At 48.7% G+C, this 19908-nt stretch overlaps 1 protein-coding gene across 1 annotated transcript in view; it reads right to left on the reverse strand.

The window, feature by feature from the left end:
- The window catches only part of XPO5 (exportin 5), a 37719-nt gene that overhangs the window by 9727 nt on the left and 8084 nt on the right, over positions 1-19908 (reverse strand). Inside the window, exons 6-20 of the mRNA XM_029047459.1 lie at positions 19148-19174; positions 18539-18724; positions 18049-18125; positions 17005-17104; positions 14798-14881; positions 14379-14504; positions 13892-13982; positions 12926-13054; positions 11337-11452; positions 9735-9890; positions 8862-8903; positions 7785-7874; positions 6483-6682; positions 5619-5718; positions 3784-3965 (exon numbers count right to left, since the gene is read on the reverse strand). Coding sequence (XP_028903292.1) covers positions 3784-3965; positions 5619-5718; positions 6483-6682; positions 7785-7874; positions 8862-8903; positions 9735-9890; positions 11337-11452; positions 12926-13054; positions 13892-13982; positions 14379-14504; positions 14798-14881; positions 17005-17104; positions 18049-18125; positions 18539-18724; positions 19148-19174 — 1706 coding nt within the window. The remainder of the gene's footprint in view (positions 1-3783; positions 3966-5618; positions 5719-6482; positions 6683-7784; positions 7875-8861; positions 8904-9734; positions 9891-11336; positions 11453-12925; positions 13055-13891; positions 13983-14378; positions 14505-14797; positions 14882-17004; positions 17105-18048; positions 18126-18538; positions 18725-19147; positions 19175-19908) is intronic.

Genomic DNA, 19908 nt, shown 5'->3' on the forward strand with positions numbered 1-19908 from the left:
ATGGGGGACGGTGAGGAGGTGGGCGGCAGAGGAGCGGAGCCTACGGGGTGGGTGGTAGAAAGAGAGAAGGGAGGGGAGGTAGGAGGGGGCAAGGTGATGGAGAGCCTTGAATCCTAGAGTGAAGTTTTTGTTTTGTGCGGAGGTTGATAGGCAACCACTGGAGGTTTTTAAGAAGGGGAGTCACATGCCCAGAACGTTTCTGCAGGAAGATGAGCCGAGCAGCGGAATGAAGAATAGACTGGAGTGGGGAGAGACAGGAGGAAGGGAGATCAGAGAGAAGGCTGATACAGTAGTCTAGCCGGGATATTACGAGAGCCTGTATCAGTAAGATAGCCGTTTGGGTGGAGAGGAAAGGGCGGATCTTGGCGATATTGTAAAGGTGAGACCGGCAGGCCTTGGTGACGGATCGGATGTGTGGAGTGAGAGAGCCGAGTCAGGGATGACACCGAGGTTGCAGGCCTGAGAGACGGGAAGGATGGTCGTACCATCCACAGTGATAGGGAAGTCAGGAAGAGGACAGGGCTTGGGAGGGAAGATGAGGAGTTCAGTTTTGGACATGGTGAGTTTTAGGTGGCGGGCAGACATCCAGGTAGAGACGTCCTGGGGGCAGGAGGAGATTCGAGCCTGAAGGGAGGGGGAGAGAAGAGGGGAGGAGATGTAGATCTGTATGTCATCTGCATAGAGATGATAGTTGAGGCTGTGGGAGCAAATGAGTTCACCAAGGGAGTGAGTGTAGATGGAGAACAGGAGAGGGCCAAGAACCGACCCTTGAGGAACCCCTACAGTTAGAGGATGGGAGGGGGAGGAGGAGCCAGCGAAGGAGACCGAGAACGAACGGCCAGAAAGATAAGAGGAGAACCGGGAGAGGACGGAGTCCGCGAAGCCAAGGTGAGATAAGGTGTGGAGGAGAAGGGGATGGTCGACAGTGTCAAAGGCAGCTGAGGGGTCAAGGAGGATTAGGATAGAGTAGGAGCCATTGGATTTGGCAAGAAGGAGGTCACGGGTGACTTTCGAGAGAGCAGTCTCGGAAGAGTGGAGGGGACGGAAGCCAGATTGGAGGGGGTCCAGGAGAGAATGGGAGTTAAGGAATTCTAGGCAGCGAGTGTAGACGACTCCTTCTAGGAGCTTGGAAAGGAAGGGTAGTAGGGTGATAGGGCGATAACTGGAAGGGGAAGTGGGGTGGAGAGAGGGTTTTTTTAGGATTGGGGAGACATGGGCATGTTTGAAGGCAGAGGGGAAGAAGCCATTGGAGAGTGAGCGGTTAAAGATAGACGTTAAGGAGGGGAGGAGGGAAGGGGCGATGGATTTTATAAGGTGAGCGGGAATGGGGTCCGAGGCACTTGCGGGGAGGGAGGAGATCTCCTCTGAGGATACTGCAGGGAAGGATGGGAAATAGGGGAGAGGGTTGTGGGGGGGGAGGCAGAAGGGGGAGGGGTGACTGTGGGGGAGCTCAGACCTGATTGTGTTAATTTTTGTGATGAAGTAAGGTGGCCAGATAGTTGGGGGTGAGGGATGGGGGAGGGGGAGGAACAGGGGGCCTGAGGAGAGAATTAAAGGTCCGGAACAATGGGCGGGGGTGACGGGCATGGGCATCAATGAGGGAAGAAAAGCAGTTTTGTTTGTTTTCCTTAAACAGAGTTGAGGTTACTCTCTAGCACCTTCTGTAGCCCACAGAGTGGGAGGCAATGGGATTGAAACCTCAATCTTGCAGGAACCCCTAAATATACACAAATACTTAAGTTAAAAAAACAACAAATCCACAAATTACCCATATGGAAGATCTGCAATGATTCCGCCGGCATCTATCAATCAATGGCCCTTGTCCCCTAGACACCAATTCTTGCATTTAAGTGGATACAGGAACTAAGAGAGGGACTTAAGGTCCACACTGGCCTTGTCAGTGACAAATGGACACACGGACAGTAATTCATCAGTGGTGGCCTCTTCTAATTCAAACCCTCCTTTTCTCTCTCTCCCATATGACTAGGCTAAGAGAATACAAACAGCCTATCCAAATCTTCCTCACATCCAAATTCCTATTAGGCCAAACCAAATGGCATTAGGAGAGCCAGAATTTATTATTTTGCATTCGGTGGTCTAAGTGACCTGAGCCTGGTAAGATAAATAACTACTTGAAACTGAAGTGAAATTCAATCCCTGTCGAGAGCTGTCCGTACCAGAGCCACGAGGCCTTTGTGTCAGGCCAAGGAATTCTACAGAGACCTGAGTCTCCTCCACTTCTGTTTGTTCATCTGACCCTCAGTTCTGAAGGACCACTAAATCCACACAGTTCCAAGTTCTTGAAAGCGAGCTCAATTACAACCCCCACCCACTTCAGTCAAGACCTGAGGCCGGTTTCTCAGAAGCCATAGCAATTTAAATCAAAAAAGGCTTTGTGATTTCCAGATAGTGACTCACAGCATCACCTTCCTCATACTTTTATTAGGTCACAGGGAATCTGGAGAAGAGGAAAGGAAGGTTTGCTCCATCTCCATTAGACATCTGCGTGGGTGGAACTCTGTTCAGAGTGTCTTTGTGCTTTGAAAGCTGACACTCCTCAGTCATAAAACCCCGTTAGATGGCAATGACATTTCCTTTGCCTAAATACCATTACCCCAAAGGCCTGGGAGTCCCACTTTATTCTGTACTTCTCAATTCTGCCCTTCCTTTTAAAAAACAAAAAAAAAGTAGGAGTTGGTATTTACTTCCACTTCTGTTTGTTCATCTGACCCTGAATTCTGGAGGACTACTCAATCCACACAGTAAATCCACATCCATGATGGTGGATCAATCATGAATGAATCCACACAGTAGTCCTAACTCTAACGAGCCACCCCAGTCCTTAGGCTGGGGAGTCCCTGGTGACAAAAGAGCCAACATCACTCAAATCAAGTCCCTAATACCAGGTGGAGAGCACAGGGAGAAATCCAAATGCAGCTTTACTTTTCGGTGAGTTTTCCCCAGAAGCTAACATTGTACCTCTCCCCTCCCATTTGGTCTGGAAAAGGCCGATACTCCCTTGTTGAGGGTCCACCCACCAGATGCTTGACCCGGGTTGATTTAATGTGCTTTTCTACGGAATCAGCAAAACCGCAGGCCAAGAGGTGGCCACAGCGAGTATCCTGGATTCCAGATTCAGAGGGGCACGTTTCAATGCAGACTGCCTTAGAGGATCGATGGGACTGATATACATCAGATACACTTTAGTGGGAAGAAAGGAGAGATGAGAGTGGGAGGACGACAAAAGCAACCACCCTAGCAGAAGCTCCTCTGGGCTTCAATGGATTGTCAGGTGGAGGAAGAAAGAGTTCCTTCCTCCCTCCGGAATCCCTAAATGTCACTGCCCAGGCTTCTGTTTCAATTTTGACGGGAAGCCAAGTCCAGCACAGATACTGACGTGGGGACCAATTCCATGAGGGAGACGGGTAATTGCCCTCACGGGACTGACCCCAAGCCGGGGGAAACCTGGCTCCGTAGACAGGGTGGAAAGCTGGAGCAGTAAACTGCCCTAATCTCGGCAGAAACCTAAGTCTGGGGGTAAGAAGGGGCGTTGAGTGTGTCCCTTTGGCCCTGGGGACAGAGGATCAAGCCACACCCTAGAGGGCCTGAAAAATGGTAGTGCAGGAGGTTAAGAATCCTCTCCTTTCTTTTCCTTCCCAGCCTTTCCCCTCCCCTTACCCTCTGCCCCTTCAAAGCCTCGTCCCCTGACATTCATACAGACACAGACGCTCCACCTCAAGAGGATGATACAACTGGCATCACGTCACGCTAAACTCGACTCACCTTATGAGCGTGAGCAAGTTGTCGAGAAGCTTCAGAACCTGCTCCGTGCAGGGGTTCCGGAAGATTGGATTGCCGCTGGGGGTATAACCAATCACAAACCCCCCAGCCTTAGCCTCTTCCAGGTCTGTGGGCCAGCGGGCCCGCTTCACGATTCCCAGGATGGTGTGCACACAGAAGCTTAACTACGGCAAGGAAAAAAACGACAGAAAAACACAAACACCACACTGGGTTAGATGAAAACAGAGAGAGAGATCGGAAAAACTTCTTTTCTCTTTTTAAAAGCACAGGCTCGGTCAGGGCTTGGGCAAAAAAGCGGTTCGAGGCCGGCGAGAAGGTGAAGTCGCTTCCTCCACCCGCTCACCGGACCCCGCTCCCGTCATGCCGGCAAAAGCCCAAAGGGGAGTCCTCCAGCCGCCCCTCTTCGGGCCGACGGCAGCCTCTGGAAACCTGCCGTTTCTAAGCTTCCCCACCACGAGGATACCTTCCGGGGCCTGCCAACGACCCTTCCACGGGCGTTTACGACTGGAAGATGTCTCGGTGCCAGTCGGGCTGAGTCGAGTGTCCGCGGGACATATGCTCTAAAAGGAAGCGTTTAGGTCACCGCTATTTCGTCGCCCTGCAGCGCAGTGCTCCGAGGACTGACCGTGAGAGGACTGACCGGGAAAACCTCGCTCCTGGAAGAGGTCTGAAAGCGGATTAGCAACCGTGCGCTCTCCGGGATATCCCGGGTTGACACACACAAAACCATCACGAGAGGTTCGGTTCGGGTTCGTCTAAGGCCGGGACCCCAATGGCTTAACTCTTCTTTGCCGGCATTCCCTCTGCATAATCGTGCCACCAGACTGCTGGGAGTCGGCCCGAGGGTCAGAGGACCTGGGGGTTCGTTCTCATTCTGGATCTGCAACTCGCTTGCTGGGTGTGACCCCGGGCAGGTCACTTCACTTCTCTGTTCCCTCAACTATAAAATGGGGGTTAAATACCGATTCTCCCTCTTACTTAGATTGTAAGCCCAGATGGGACAGGGACCGTGTCTTATACGATTAACTTCTATCCCAGAGCTTGACCTGTTAAGGGCTTAACAAATACTATAACTCAAGCCCCCTGAACAGGCTGTTGTTTTACAACGGTCCAAAGGGACAAGACTGATGGAAATCAGTTCTAACATGGGCTAGGGGCTAACGGGAAATGTCTGTTCAACAGTCATATTTTACATAACACCAAGAGATTGCTTGGCGGGGGGAGGGGGGAAGGGAGAGAAGAGGGAGAAGAAAGAGGGAAAGATATCCTGTCCCAGCTCTCAATTACTTTCCAGATACCAGTGGCCCAGGAGAGCCATCTGCATTTCTTTAGAAGGGAAATAACGTGGAGTAGTGGAAAGTGCCCGGGGCCGGGAACCAGAGGGCTGGGGTTCTAATCCCGTTTTGGCAATTTGCCTGCCGTGTGAACTTGGGCAAGTGGCTTAACTTCCCTGAGTCCCCTCATCTGAAAATGTGGATTCAATGCCTGTTCTCCCCCCTTCTTGGACTGTGAGCTCTGCGAGGGATAGGGACTGGGTCCGACCTGATTTTCTGGAATCCACCTGAGCTCTTAGTCCAGTGTCTGCAACAGAGTAAGCGCATACAGGTGTCATTATTAGGTAAATTAGACACCCCTTATTTGCAAAGTGAAAATAGTTGAGCGACTCCCATGACCGCCCATGACCAAGGAAGCAAGGAATGATCAAGGCAACTTGCAGGTTCAACCCAGCTCGCAGAGCCGGAGGGAAGAAGAGCAGGCTGGGACCTGAGCCCCAGACACAGACCACCTCTAGCTCTTGCCAGAATAGGCTCACTTACTCGGGAACGATTCAGGCCGCTGGAATCCTCCAACATCGGGTCGCTGACTTTGGAATCAGCACCTACATAGCAGATGAACGCTTCGGCGTCCGAGAGCACTCTAGGGTCCAAGAGGGGTTGGGGGGTGGGCAGAGAGAAGACAGAAAACAAAACCAAAAATTACACAGTGCCTCCCCAATCTCGGCTCCTGGTGAAAAGAGAAGAAAAATTAAGAACTCCAGTCTCCACCTTGTCCCACAGGCTCAGAGGCTTGTCCCAGAAAATTAGTGCGGCATCGACAGGCAGTTTTGTTTTTCCTTCTTCTTGACAGTTAGGTGCTCCGATTTTGACTATGGCACAAATGTGTGTCACCCAGGGGTAAATACTGGTCAGACTGGACAGTCTACCCCACATGGGGCTCCTGGTTTAAATAGGAAGGATTAGGACTTAATCCCCATTTTACAGCTGGGGTAACTGAGACACAGAGAAGGTCACAGCGGCCATATGACTGAGCCGGGATGATAACTCAGGTCCTCTGACTCCCAGGACCGTGCTCTTTCCACTAGGCCACACTGCTTCTCTTTAAGTTTCTAAAGTGCTTCGGTAGAGAGCACACTTTTTTTCTCTACCCAGGGAGCTTTGTTTACCTGAGGCAAGCCTACGGGGTGAGTCTGAAGGCGTGTTTGGGATGGATCCGGTTTGCCCCACCCACGCTTCTCCAACATCCCTTGAAGAAATGCGTCCCCACCCATGGTTGATGGTTCCAATTTGTTAGCAACTACAGTCCGCGCCCTCTGATCAAGCTTGGCAAGAGAGGGCTGTTTCCTTGTGGTTTCCACCACCTAGGAAGGTGCCGGGGGAGAGAAGTTAAAGGCTCTGCCATACCTTTGCATCTCCTCAGAAAGCCAGAGGTTGGCAACAGGTGACACCAGCTCCTCCAGGAAAGCTTTCTGCCGCTCGTAATTCTTGAACTGGTTGCTGATGAGGACCAGGGCCTCCATCAGGGCGCACTTCTCCAACTGCGTCAGGAGCAGCTCGTTGGAGAGCAGCTGTTTCACGTGGTTGTACAGCATCTCAAAATTGGGCTGCGGAGCACACGGAGAGAAGAGCTTGAGGGCGGGGAGTGTGGCAGTGAGTGCTCCGGGGGAATGCCTCGGGAGAGCCGGCACGAGGGAGGTGAGCCCGGCTCTCGGGGACTGATTTCAAACAAAATCTAGTTTTGGAAAGAAATGCGACAAGAGCTCTACGAGGCCACCTCTCAACAGCCACGACGGCCGAAGACAAAAACCCACTGCTTCAGTTATCAGGGTGTTTTGGCAGCAGAAGAGGGGTTGTGAATAGAATCACCTGTTAGCCCCTTGCGGGACAGGGACTGGGTGTGTCTGACCTGAGTGTTTTGTGGTGGAAAGATGTGTAGCAGAATCAGGTCTGCATTGGGTGTTTTTTCTTGCCTCCATTTTGCTGGAAACTGTTCCAGATCGGGCTTTAAGTGAGCAGGTGAAGGGAGAAGAACCATTGCTGGGCCTTCAATCGGCCAATCAATGGTATTTACTGAGCCCTTACTGTGTGCACAGCACTGTACTAAGCACTTGGCAGAGGACGATACAACAGTTAGTGGACAGGTTCCCTGCCCGCAGAGAGGTTCCAGTCTAGAGGGGAGAAAGACATTACTATAAAGAACTGATCTGTGTAACGGCTGCGGGGCTGAAGCTGGGGTGAAAACCACGTGAACCTGGGTTCCACTCCCGCTCTGCCATTTGTCTGCTGTGAAATCTTGGGCAAGTCATTTCACCACTCTGTGCCTGGAATTAAAGCTGTGAGCCCCCTGTGAGGAAACTGATTTTGTGCAGCCCGATTATCTTGTATCTACACTTAGTGGAGTGCCCAGCATATAGGAAGCCCCTCTATACCATAAAGAACTCCCCCAAACAAAAAATGGAAATAAGATAGGCAAGGTCACGATGGGACTCTCAGAAGTAATAAAGAGGGCCACAACAATTCATTTGGAAAAACAGTTTTGAATTTTTAACTCTGTGGACGTTGAGGCAGGGGGAGAAGCACGATCTGCACACAACCTATGAGATCATCACTTAAATCAAAATCCGACGAGGTACTTCACTTTTTGGGCAGGCGTATAATGGGGACAGGCTTTTCTCACTGATTCGTTGGCCTCTTCCGGCTGCTTACCAGCACGAGCTGGGAATAGTCTCTGCACATCTTGATGATGGCTGAACACGCGTGCCTCCTCACATTTTTCACAGCCCGAGTTCTGGGGGCCTGAAGCAAAAAATTCCAACTCAAGACCACCTGTGCACAAACCCACACACCCATACGTGCAAACCACAATCGCCTCGGGGGCAAGCCGGCATTCACAGTTCCCTGGAGCCACACAACTGGCCCCTTCCAAGGGGGCACCGGAACCTTCCGTGACCCTCAGGTCCTGTAGGGTCCCCCGGAGAGAATTCTCCTTTCAGGGACTCTCCTGGGAATCCCAAGGTCCCAGCCCTGGGGATGACCTGCACAGAAAACTGAATCCAGCTCCTGGGAGCTGGACTAGGAATGGCAAAGGAGGGAAGGAGAGACCCAATTTTCTGCCTATAGGGGTTTCAATCCTGGGCAAGTCAGAGGGCCACTCTACTAGCCAACTGGCAGGATGCCTGGGGCCTGCACTCCCAGCTTAGGGATTTGGAGGTCCAGGGGGCTCTCGGGAAGGCATCGGGTCTTTGCTTCTCCTCCCCACCCCCCCACCCCGACCCCAATCCGAATCCAGTGGCTGGGGGAAATGGAATCTGGACAGGACAACCTCATGGCATTTGGGGAAGGCGGAAGTGTCCCAATGGGATTCAGTGGGGAACCGGCCCTGGCAAAAAAATAATGCTTTTGGGAGCTTCTGGAACTGGGGGATAATGAAATGTAAAATCTTTCTAGCTAGGAGCAGGACTGCTTGACCAAGAAGGGGGACCACAGAGAGATGGTTGTGATGTGAAGGTCATAACGAGCACGTAAGACTCTTGGTCTTGGTTGCCTGTCATTAAAACGGGAAAGACAAGGGGACAGGAAGCAAGCACAACATTAAAAAAGGACTCCTAATCAGGCAGGCACTGGACGTAATAAAGAGAATTAGATTTATTCCAACTCTTCCCTGCTAACTGGGATGAGAGAGGGAGAAATGGCACTATAGTGGAGATCTGAGGCACCAATACACTCAGCAACCACCCACCTGAGGAACTGGAATCGAAGAGTGAATCAAATCATTCACCTTACCTTACTTTCTTCAATGACTACAAAAGTGACAGCTGTAAACAGCTAAGAGGAGAGAAGAGAAAAATTTAGCATCAGTTAATGAAAAGTTCTCGGGTACCTTTACATCAGAAAAAGCCCAGTGAGTTCAAGGGAACTATAAAAATTCATGGCAGACTTTTAAGAAGTGGGCTCCGCTTGTGTTCTCCAACCACCTGAGGATTGGTTTGTACAAAGACCATTCAAGCACGCTTGAAATGGATAAACTCATTTCGAGATAGCCTCCAATCTGGTAACTCCATGAGGTGGATCTCTGGCAGCTTCCTGTCAGAAGCTATTCTGAAAGTTCTCATTTTATGAACAGCGGGGGGTCTCTATTTTGGTTTACCACCTCATCCTTTTGGGTTCTTGTCTTTCTCCTCCTTGTGAAGGGGAGCCAGTAGCTAAACTGTGAGCATGATTTTCTGCGTTTCCCTGCATATCTGGGTGTGTTCGTGCCCGTGCCGCGTTTCTCGGTTTCACTGCTGAATTGAGTCTCCCCTATCTGATCCTTCCGCCAGGCTCAGAGAAAGCCGCCCCATTTGAGTGGGCCCGGAGAGGGAGTGGCCGAGCTCTGCCAGGCTAGGAGGACCACAACGGTTGGGTGAGACCTTGGGGGCCTCTCCTGCCTCCCCATGCCAGCTCGGAGGGCTGAGGGCCTGATGATGGTCTTCAGAGTGGTTGGCACGTTCTCACTAGCCAGCAGTGAAGCTTTTTAATGCCAGGTCGTTTCAAGATGATGTGTAATCTATGCTTGTTGAGCACAGACTACAAAATGATCGGACCCCAAACTCGGCAATACTGGAGGAGAGGGGTGGTGGAGGGAGAGGAAAGAGAGAAGAGATTGGAACCGCTTACCTTGGAGAGGACCTGGGGCAGGTACTCTGGTCTATATGTGATAAACGGGAAGAGTGCCGAGATGTTGGTGAGGACACAAGACAGGATAAGGGGATCCTTAGTATTAAAGGTCAAAATATGCTGCAACACCTCTATGCCATCATTCACTGGGATTTCCTAAAATATTAAAATCTCCATGAGTGGGGGACGGCAATTTCTGAAGCTCCTCCCAAGTGAAGTTTCATGCTCAAACCAAAAAACGCTAGACATGCAAAGTGATCCTTCAGACAACCGTAATTAAGGAAAAGCCTCCAATTAGCAGTTCAGGCTATACCAGAAATTGTTAGGCACAATGACTCCTTGAGAGTCTGTCTTATCTTGCCCTTTGTGGTTGAGAGCCAAAAGTAGGGAGAAAGAGAGATTATACGAAGGGGAGTTCCGGTCCTGAGACAGGGGTACAAATACAGGGGATGACAAGCCCTTAGAACCTACACTCTTCATGATCAAATCACAGTTAAACCTTAGGGAACCTTTGGAGAACAGACCACTAGACTGTAGTCCTCTAGATTGTAAACTCACTGTGGGCAGGGAACATGTCCACCAGCTCTGTTTCACTGTACTCTCTCAAGTGCTAGGTACAGTGCTCGGCACACAGTAAGCTCTCAAAAAGTGTGACTGATTGATTTTGGGCTATTTTCCCACTTTAAGAAAAATGATGTCTTTTTCCCTGTCACTACCAGACCCAGAAGCCTGGGCTTGAATGGATCACCCATCAGATCTAGTAAAGCCTGTCATGTTTATGACTGAAGTACAGCTGGCCACCCACCAATAAACATTCCTATAGTTAGCAAATCTGTTGTCTCAGAGTAAATTCTTAGCTCCATGTAAATGGCTTTCTTGTCCTACCACAGTTATTCAGTGAGAAATTCCTGACCTCTAAAGCTTTTTTTTTTTTAAAGTTATAACTGGGTTTAATAAGTGCAAATGACATCATGACTTCTGTGCGCGCTTTATGTTGGTCAGGGGTTTTCTTTCTCTAGAAAGATTGAATATCCACCTAAAGAAAAATTTCTATAAGTAGCTGATTCCAAATAGGACATTAAAACACAGCTTGCCACAGGCAGAGAAGAGTAAGCAAGATGGAGGGACGACAATTCCAAGAAAGTACAGAATAATAGGGGCGGAGTTGTTCTGGAAGGGAGGTGAACCCAGGCAGGAAAACAGTCAGGTAAAATGACACTTGGGCCCTGCAACTTTGGAATAACAAGACAGGAGTTGGCTTCGGGGTTGAGTTTCCTGGAATCTCTCCAGATCTGTCCCAAAGCAAGCCAAATTTCTGAGAAATTTCCAGAACAACTTGGCCTCCCTGGTGTTTCCTGGAGGGGAGAGGACCCAGGTCTGGGCTAGCCCCGCCAAGATCTCTGGGACTGTTGGACCTCACTGTCCCCTCCCATGTCTCCACTGAGCTGGCCATTGGCTCACAGACGAAAGAGGAGTGTCTCAATCAACTAAAGCTTCTGCGTATTCACTGGAAATGATCTGTAAAGCTGAAAAACAGACCCCTCCCTCTACCTGAGAACCCCTGGAGAACAAAAACCATGCAAGAGGAAAAAAAATACGTACTTCTTTATCCAGAGTTCGAAACATCTGGCTAATTACACTCTCTGAAAAAACGGTCATGGCGTCCCACTGCACGAAGGAGGGAGAGAAGATGGAGCAGAGGCCTTCCCCCGTCTTAGCTGTGTGTGGAGAACAGGACATTGGAGCAGACACTTTGACACAAGCCAACTTCCCTCTACTTTCTCCTTCAATCTACTAGTCAGTGGATGAACAGATATTTTAGCCTTAAAAGGTCTTCTTGGCTCTAAGGTTGCCACTGCACTAAAATCCTCTAGGTCAGTAAGGATTTACTGAGCAACTACAGGGTGCAGAGCATTGCATTAAGCGCTGTGTCCTCTCGTGAAATTTAAATGAGCGGTGGACTGCTCAGCTGGCCAATTCGTTATAGATTACGAACGAGGGTGTAAAAAAAAACAAAAACAAAAAACCCCCCAAAAAAGCACATCAAGAAATGGCTCATCTACAATCTAGGAAGCACGCAACAGACCTAGGGAAGATATAAAGAGGCGCAACCAAAACCATCAGGGCATACAGCAGCATGCTCGGAAAAAGACTGAAACGGTTAGGACTCAAGTCCCAAAGACAGAAGGCTGAGACCCACGTTTACAAATCATGAAACAAATCAGCGGGCGGGACAATTGCTGTTGATCACATTCCATCTCAACAGGACTAGGCCGGGGATGCCCCGCCGAAGCCTGAAGATGGTAGGTTCCAAACTACAGATGCGCTCCCTTGCTCCAGTGGGCTGGAATTAGAAAATGGGCCGGAAAAAATATGGATGGCTTCAAGGTTAGATTTCTCCCTGACTAGAAGGAAGACATTAGATGGTGCATTCCCCACCTGAAGTCTGGATATCGGGGAGGGCTATCTTACTTTCCCCACCATTCCTCTTACTCCTGATGTAGTCAGAGAGGAAATAAAAGGCCGGATGGGCCATTGTTCTAAGACTCATTTTGCCCATGAAGAGCTATATGCCTCCTGCCGAGTGATATCTGAAAAGTTCTGCCATGCTACTGCCTGGTCAATTTAGCCAGAACGTCGCCGAGTGTGACAGTAACCCAGGGAAGAGTCGAACATCAACAACGAACGGGATGAAATGATTTTAAAACCGAGGAAAATTGAGATTGAGCCTTTTCATTTTGAAAAGATGAGATTCTCGTGGTAAGCCACCTGCGCTCCTCTTAGAGACGTGAGGGCAGAGTTGTAATGCCTAGGGTTGCCCAACAGCCAGCAATGGCTCGGGCTGGAGGAAAATCATCCACCCTGCAGAATTATAATGGCAAGGAGGCAAGTATAGAGTCAGATCTCTGAACTAACCGAGACTTGCCTGATAACCCAGGATTCGTGCTTGGCCCAGAGGTGTGCCAGGTTCTGTTCAGACATCTGAACTGTGGGCCTGCCTCCTTGGTTTCTCGTGGTCAAGGAGTTCACAAGCAAAAAACTCGTTCGCTCAGGTGGGAGGCCCCGATATGGTCGATATTTGTCAGGTTGCTTCATGCCTGTTGCGGGCAGCGGTCTGAAATCATTTAGGAAGCGGAATCTTCCGGTGGGACAGAGAAAGGAGCCTCAGTGAATAAATAAGCCAAACTTACAATTCGTGGGTCCGATTTCGACGGGGGCCGTGAGTTGGTATTTTAACCACTCCCCCGCCAACTGGAAACTCGTCTTCGGATCGAGGCGGCAGGCCAACCTTATAACCTCTCCCAGCTGGGCCCGGAATGCTGTTGAGACAGAGGAAATCTGTTCTGGATTCCTAGAAGATGGTACCCCGAGTTCTTTTGCTCGAGGGTCTCGACTCATCTTAAAATTATATTTATAGCGGCATTTGTAAAATGCCTATTATATGCCAAGCACTGTACTAAGGACTGGGGGAACAAAAAAACAGATCAGACATAGATCCTGATCCACATGGGGTTCAGAGTCAGATAAAACAGCGGTATTTATCGAGCGCTTACAGAGCACTGTATTAAGTGTTTGGAGGAGTATAATAAAGAATTAGCAAATGTATTCCCTACCCATAATGAGCTTACAGGCTAGAGGGGTGTGAACCCCCATTTTCCAGATGAAGAAACTGAGGCACAAAGACGTGACTTGCCTAAGGTCACACACAGCAGGCAAGTGGCAGAGCCAGGATGCAAACCCGTGCTCATTCCGCTAGATCACGCCGCTTACTAAAAGGCTCTCAATGAGGAGACAATATACTCCTGGAGCGCCATGTTCTTTAAGTACTTGATTGACACCAGTCTTCCAATTCTGTTCATGTTTCGGAGCTCACCCACTCGGAACTTCGAGCTTCTAACCCTAAGTAACCTCTTAGGTGGCTGATACAGGTGTTGGTGGGGGGGAAGGGGAGCTTTAGCATAAAAAAAAACCCACAAAAAATTGAGTCCTAACTTAAGAACAACCTTTAAACCCATAGGGGGCATATTTTTATGAGGATGCTGATTAGCCATCCATGTTTCTTGAGAACCAAGCAGGCTCAATGGAAGTGAAAGAGATTCTGGTAGGCTACTGGGGTGAATGCTCACAGAAGAAGTGTGTGCTGGGCAATCACTTACAGTTGAAGAAGGCATTGAAGTCCTCATCGCTGTCGAAATCAAAGCGAGAATACTCACAGCTGGGGCTGTCTGATTTGGAGGGAAAGCCAACCTAGAGAGAAAGAGAAAAGCCCCGACCCTCAGGATGAAAATGGCCAAAGAGCCAAAGAAGTTTCTATCTCTGCGGCTAGACTGTCAACAAAGGGGTAGGAGAAATGGCTAAGAATATAGGCTCTGCAAATGTAAATTTTTTTATGGTACTTGTTAAGTGCTTAGTACTGCCTCAAACAGTGTTCTGCACAAGTAAACCAGGTTGGAGGAGGTTCCTGTCCCCTTCACAATCTGTTAAATGACTGGCAACTGGTACTCAATGGATGAGGAACTGCTTAAGGAAGGACTTTGTGGACATGGGGGGGGGGGGACAGACTTTGACTGTGGCCGGTGACAGCTCGGCACTAGCACCTCTTTGCCCCCCAAGGTTCGTTTTACTTGGGGTGCCATCACGTACCTTCACCAGGTTAGTCATCGATGTTCGGAGATATTTGGGGATCATTCCTAACAGCAGGGGGTCCCGGGACAGGATTTCATGCCTGAAGAGGGCTCCCCAAGTGATCTGAGTGGATGAGCGTAGAAACTGAAAAACAAAACCAAACAAAGCAGCAAGGTTTACTGTGGAATAGGATATTTTAACAGGAATTTCAGCGGATTAAAAACCCATTATATTCTAGGCTTTCCCCCCAAATGGATCGCGACGGCCAGAGGCTTCTAGCCAAAGGTGGATCATGTCCGATCATATCTCGGAAAGAGAGATGGGAATGCCAAGGCTCCAGGGCCCCGACTTCAGGGCTACCCATCGAACCAAAAATGAAATGGTGGGTGCCAGAGTCCTCTGTCCTTAGCGGGTGAGGGACCTGACATTCTACTCACTTGGCTGGGATGAGTTGTAAAGGCAAGAAATGATTCAAGGAATTTCCCTAAGTTAGCAGGTGTTTCCACTTCAGAATCTGAGCCCTGTTGGAAAAAGTTTAGTGTTAATGGTAACCAAAAAAACCTATCACACTTTCTCTCTCACCTTGCCGCCCTTCCTGTCACTCAGCCTTTTTTTGCTCATTGACGGCTGGCTGTGTTGTCAATTGTTCAAGAAGGGAAGCCAACACTGCAAAGGCTGAAAACTGGCAGATGAACCGAAATTCTGTCTATTCCCGAGTGCTAGGGGGAAAATAAATATTTTCCCCAAATTCCAGTTTTCCATTAGGAATTCTCAGCTTCTAAAAGTTGGAGAAAAGGGAGTACCTTACCCCATCTTTAGGTCTTGCCCCTCCGTATGTAGAGTACTAGCGGAATTCAGCCTCACTGTTGGGTCAATGGAAGGAGCACGGCTTTGGGAATCAGGAGACTTAGGTCTGTTGAGACCTTGCTATCAGTGATGAAGGTCTGTGACATTCTGATATCCTAAAGCATTTGGTGCCCAAGCAGAAATCCTGAAAAATGGCTGGCCAATCTGAAGCACCAAGACCACAGTTGCTCCCAAGGCAGCTGTCCTCTGGGTCTCAGCATCAGCAATTTTTTGTAGTCACTTCAGCCAGAAATGGGCTAAGTATTACTAATACCTACTAATAATAATTAGTGGTATTTAAGCACTTACTTTGTGCCAGGCACTGAATCAAGTGCTGGGGTGGATACAAGCAAATCGATTTGCCCAACATGGGGCTCAGTCTCAATCCCCCTTTTACAGGTGAGGTACCTGAGGCCCAGAGAAGTGAAACGACTTGCCCAAGGTCACATAGCACACAAGAGGCAGAGCCGGGATTAGAACCCAAGATCTTCTGACTCCCAGGCCCATGATATATCCACTAAACCGTGCTGCTTCTCTGCTACTATACCCATCTCCTCCAAACCCCATCACTTTCTAGCCACGATGCTGGGTGCTGTTGGAAGAATGTTCCCTAATTCTCAAGTACCTCAAGAAGCAGTGTGGCCTAGTAGACAGAGCAGGAGCCTGGGAGTCAGAAAGGACCTGGGTTCTAATCCCTGCTCCGCCACTTGTCTGCTATGGGACCCTGGGCAAATCACTTCCTTCCCTGGGCCTCGGTTACCTCATATGTAAAATGGGGATTAAGAATGTGAGCTCCTTGTGGGTCAGGGACTGTGTCCTCCCTGGGGAGCTATATTTGCCCCAGGGCATGACACACAGTAAGCATTTAAATACCATAAAAAACATTTTTCTATCCAAAATGAAATAGCTGGGTGCACTTCCATATACTCCCCCACTGCTTGAGAAAATACCAAATTTGTCAGGGTGGGCAAGTGGAAAGAGTGCGGGGTCTGGGAGTCAGGGGACCTTATGTGTGACCTTGGCCAAGTCCCTTAACTTCTCTGCAACTCAGAAAATGGGGACTGAATAAATCTCTGTTTTCTCATTTACACAGACCGGGAGCACCATGTGAGCCAGGGATTGGATCTGACCTGATTACCTTGTATCCAACCCAGTCCTTAGTACAGTGCCTGGCACAGAGTAAGCACTGAACAGATATGATTACTATTAAAAGTTCCACTGGCTTAACAAAAACAACTCAAGAAAACAAAGAAAAATCCATCCTCCAAATCCTACTATGAACGAAAGTCTGGACTTTTGGGGTCCACACTTGCCGCTGTGTGATCACGAGCAAGTCGCTTAACTTCTCTGGGCCTCAGTTTCCTCATCTGTAGAAAAGGCATTAGATACCCGTTCTCCTTCCTAATTAGATTGAGCACCATAGGAGACAGAAGGTGAATGTGACTTATCTCCTACCAACCCTGGTGCATAGTAAGACAAGTACCATAATTACCTTACCGTTTAGTTCTATTGTATTCAGTAAACTCAAGAAACACTATCACTTTTCCCACAGCGGCTTATTTTGATGGTAAAGCCCACTTCAGGGGAAGGGTCTTCAACAGCAGCTTCCCCCTCTAGACCATAAACTTGTTGTGGACAGGGAATATATCTGCCAACCCTGTTGTACTGTACTTGGTTGGGAATGTGTCTGTTTATTGTTATACTGTTCCCCTCCAAGCACTTAGTAGAGTGCTCTGCACATAGTAAGCGCTTAACAAGTACCATAATGACAGTCGTTTAGTTCTCGGTGAGTACTTACCAGCAGTGCACACAGCTGGCTGCCTAGAGCGCATAAAACCTGGCAGAGTCTCTTCAAGAAAACGTAGTGTTTTTCTACCAGACCGCCTCCATCGGCGATCCTACAAGGAGAGGGAAATAATTCGAACCCTAGTTAGGTTGGGTCCCAGTGATGGAGTAAGAAAAAGGTCCCAACAGTAAATTAGATCCAAGAGATCATCTGACCACCCTTTGCTCTGAGATCTCTCGCCTCATCCTGCTGGAACTTCCTCTCCTTTCAAATCTGCCACAGTTCTCTCCACTTTCAGCCCTCCTGAAATCCCACCTCTTCTGGGAGACTTTCCCCGACAAATTTTCTTCTCCCGAGTCATATCCTCCTAACTCCTCCAGGGAAGCGGGGTGGCTTAGTGGATAAAGCATGCCTGTGGAAGCCAGAGGACCTGGGTTCTAATCTCAGCTCTGACACTTGTCAGCCAAGTGTCCTCCTGCTTAGAATGTGAGTCACAGGTGGGACAGGGATTGTATTCACCCTGATTAATCTGCATCTACCTCAGCACTTAGAACAGTGCTTGACACACAGTAAGTGCTTAAATGCTATTAAAAAACCCACAATTTTACCACTTAAGGAGTCCCAGCCATCCATACCACTTTTGAGCCTGTCAAATTATGTACTACACTATTTAACAAATAAATTTTTCTATTCTCTTTTTTTTCCAACCGGTATGTGTCCCTTGTCAGACTGTAAATCCCTTGAGGGTAGGGACTGTGTCTTTTCTATCTCTTGTTCTCTCCCAAGAGCTTAGCACACAATGAGTGGTCAATAAATGCCCAAGTTAACAGAAGAATGGTTGTTGATAAAATCTGAAACTGCAAGTATCTAGACTGTCTATAAACAAAGGACTCCCCATCACAAAACTACACACTTCACTCATTTTAGGTCCTGGTTACTTTGAGCCAAATGGAAAAGGCCCGGGGCTGGAAGGGGACAAGGTTAAAATAATCAATATGGTAACTGTAGATACGGTTAGGGTATTGTGCCATATTCAGAGAGTTAGAAGCGACTTACTGTGCAGCAGAGAGTACATAATGCATGGCGACATCTCCAAACAACATCATTAGGGGTTTCCGGTCTTCTAACTTGCCCTAAAAAAACAAACAAAAAAACAAAGGAAGGGTCACCACAGTCGACCTACGCTGCACCTTCCAATCCTTATTGCAAAAGTTCACGGATGGATACATTATCAAGCAGCTGCTCCTGTGCTTTGGGCTTCTGTTAGACTGGAAGCTCCCTCTATGTGATCAGCAGCTTATTCGTTACTCTGTATTACTATTATGCTATTACATAAGCCATTACTTCTAACATCCAATTCCCAAAAGGACCCTGGCATACACACGACTGACAACTCTTCGCCATCTCGGATGTGATGGCCCAGGTTGGCTTCGATGAGGAAAAGTACGAACCCGACTCACGAAGGCTGAAATCGGCTGTATAAACAGAGGCCAGGCTACCAGAGCGGACAGCCAGGGTGACCGACGAGTTGGAAGGGCTGACTCACTTTTCGGCTGACGGCGATGAGGAGACACTCGGCTGCTCCCACTTGGAGCTCGGGCTCGTTGAGGAGGAGGCACAGCATCTCCAGGAGTTTGCAGTTATCAGCTGTGATGTGGCTCAGGGCCACCCAGTCGATGTAACCCGCTAGCGTGTTGAGTGCTGCCATCCCTACTCGGCAATTGGCTTGGGCCTGGGAGAATACAGGAGTGGTCAAAATAACTCCCCCATTACCCCCGAAGAGACCGTTTTCCACCTCTAAGTCTGTAACAGCCTCAAAAGAGTGATGTTTCTTCCAAAGCTACAACCACGTTCCAATTGTTTTTTTGCCCCTCGAATTTTAGTCCAGTGACAGATATGGCCATTTTGTCTCCTCAAAAACTTAAATACTTTCCCTCAGACTGCAAATGATGGGGTGGGGATGATTGAAATGAAGTGAAATGAAGTGCATTTTACTTATTTGGCATATTGCGTGTTCCTCCACCTCAGTGCACAAGATTCTGAGGGCATCATGAAAACGGCCTGGGTCACCCTAAGCGCTCAGCAAGTGATGTAATACGGATACAGGACACTCTCTCAATCATGTACACTCCAGTCACCCCCCGTGTGTACTCACCTTTGTTTCCTGAGATGTGTCTGTTTTCTGAAAGAGAAAAAACAATAAGGACTCAATGTTGTCTTCGAGCCAGGACTTCGGGAACTTCTACCATCTTCCAAAGGCAACATTCCTCCTTAAGGGGCATTAGTTGCATTTTTTTTTTTTGCCTCAGTGAGGTTTGAAATATTATCCCTAGAACAACTTCAGTGTCCGATAACGTGACCAAAAGGGGCAGCAGAATATCCTCCAATACACATGATCCATCTATCCATCATTTCATCCTATTTTCTTCCAAGAAAATGCCTCGTGGATTACATAACTTCAAGGAGGGATTGGGGAAAGTAAACCATGTGGGTTTGAAATCCTTTGTAATACACATAGCACTCCATTCCCGGAAAGCAAAAAACCATATTTAAAGCACAGGAACCACATTGAGGGAAGGACCACCGAGGGGCGGTGGGGGGGTGGGGGTGTAGGGGTGTGTGTGTGTGTGTGTGTGTATTTTCCCCCAGGGATGGGGGAAGAGTGGAAGAGTCAGGGGACTGCCAACAAATCTCTTCCCTGTAGCCCTTATAAGAAGCAGTGTGCCCTGGGAGTCCGAGGACTTGAGTTCTAATCCCTACTCCGCTATCTGCCTATATGTGACCTTAGGCAAATTTTCTGTGCCTGAATTACCCCAACATGTATCATGTGTCCAACCTTATCAGCTTCTATCTAGCCCAGAGTTTAGCACTGTGCCTAGCACACAGCAAGCACTAACAAAATGCTAAGGATAAAAT

The sequence above is a fragment of the Ornithorhynchus anatinus genome, chromosome 19 (assembly GCF_004115215.2).
Source record: "Ornithorhynchus anatinus isolate Pmale09 chromosome 19, mOrnAna1.pri.v4, whole genome shotgun sequence".
Lineage (NCBI taxonomy): Eukaryota > Metazoa > Chordata > Mammalia > Monotremata > Ornithorhynchidae > Ornithorhynchus > Ornithorhynchus anatinus.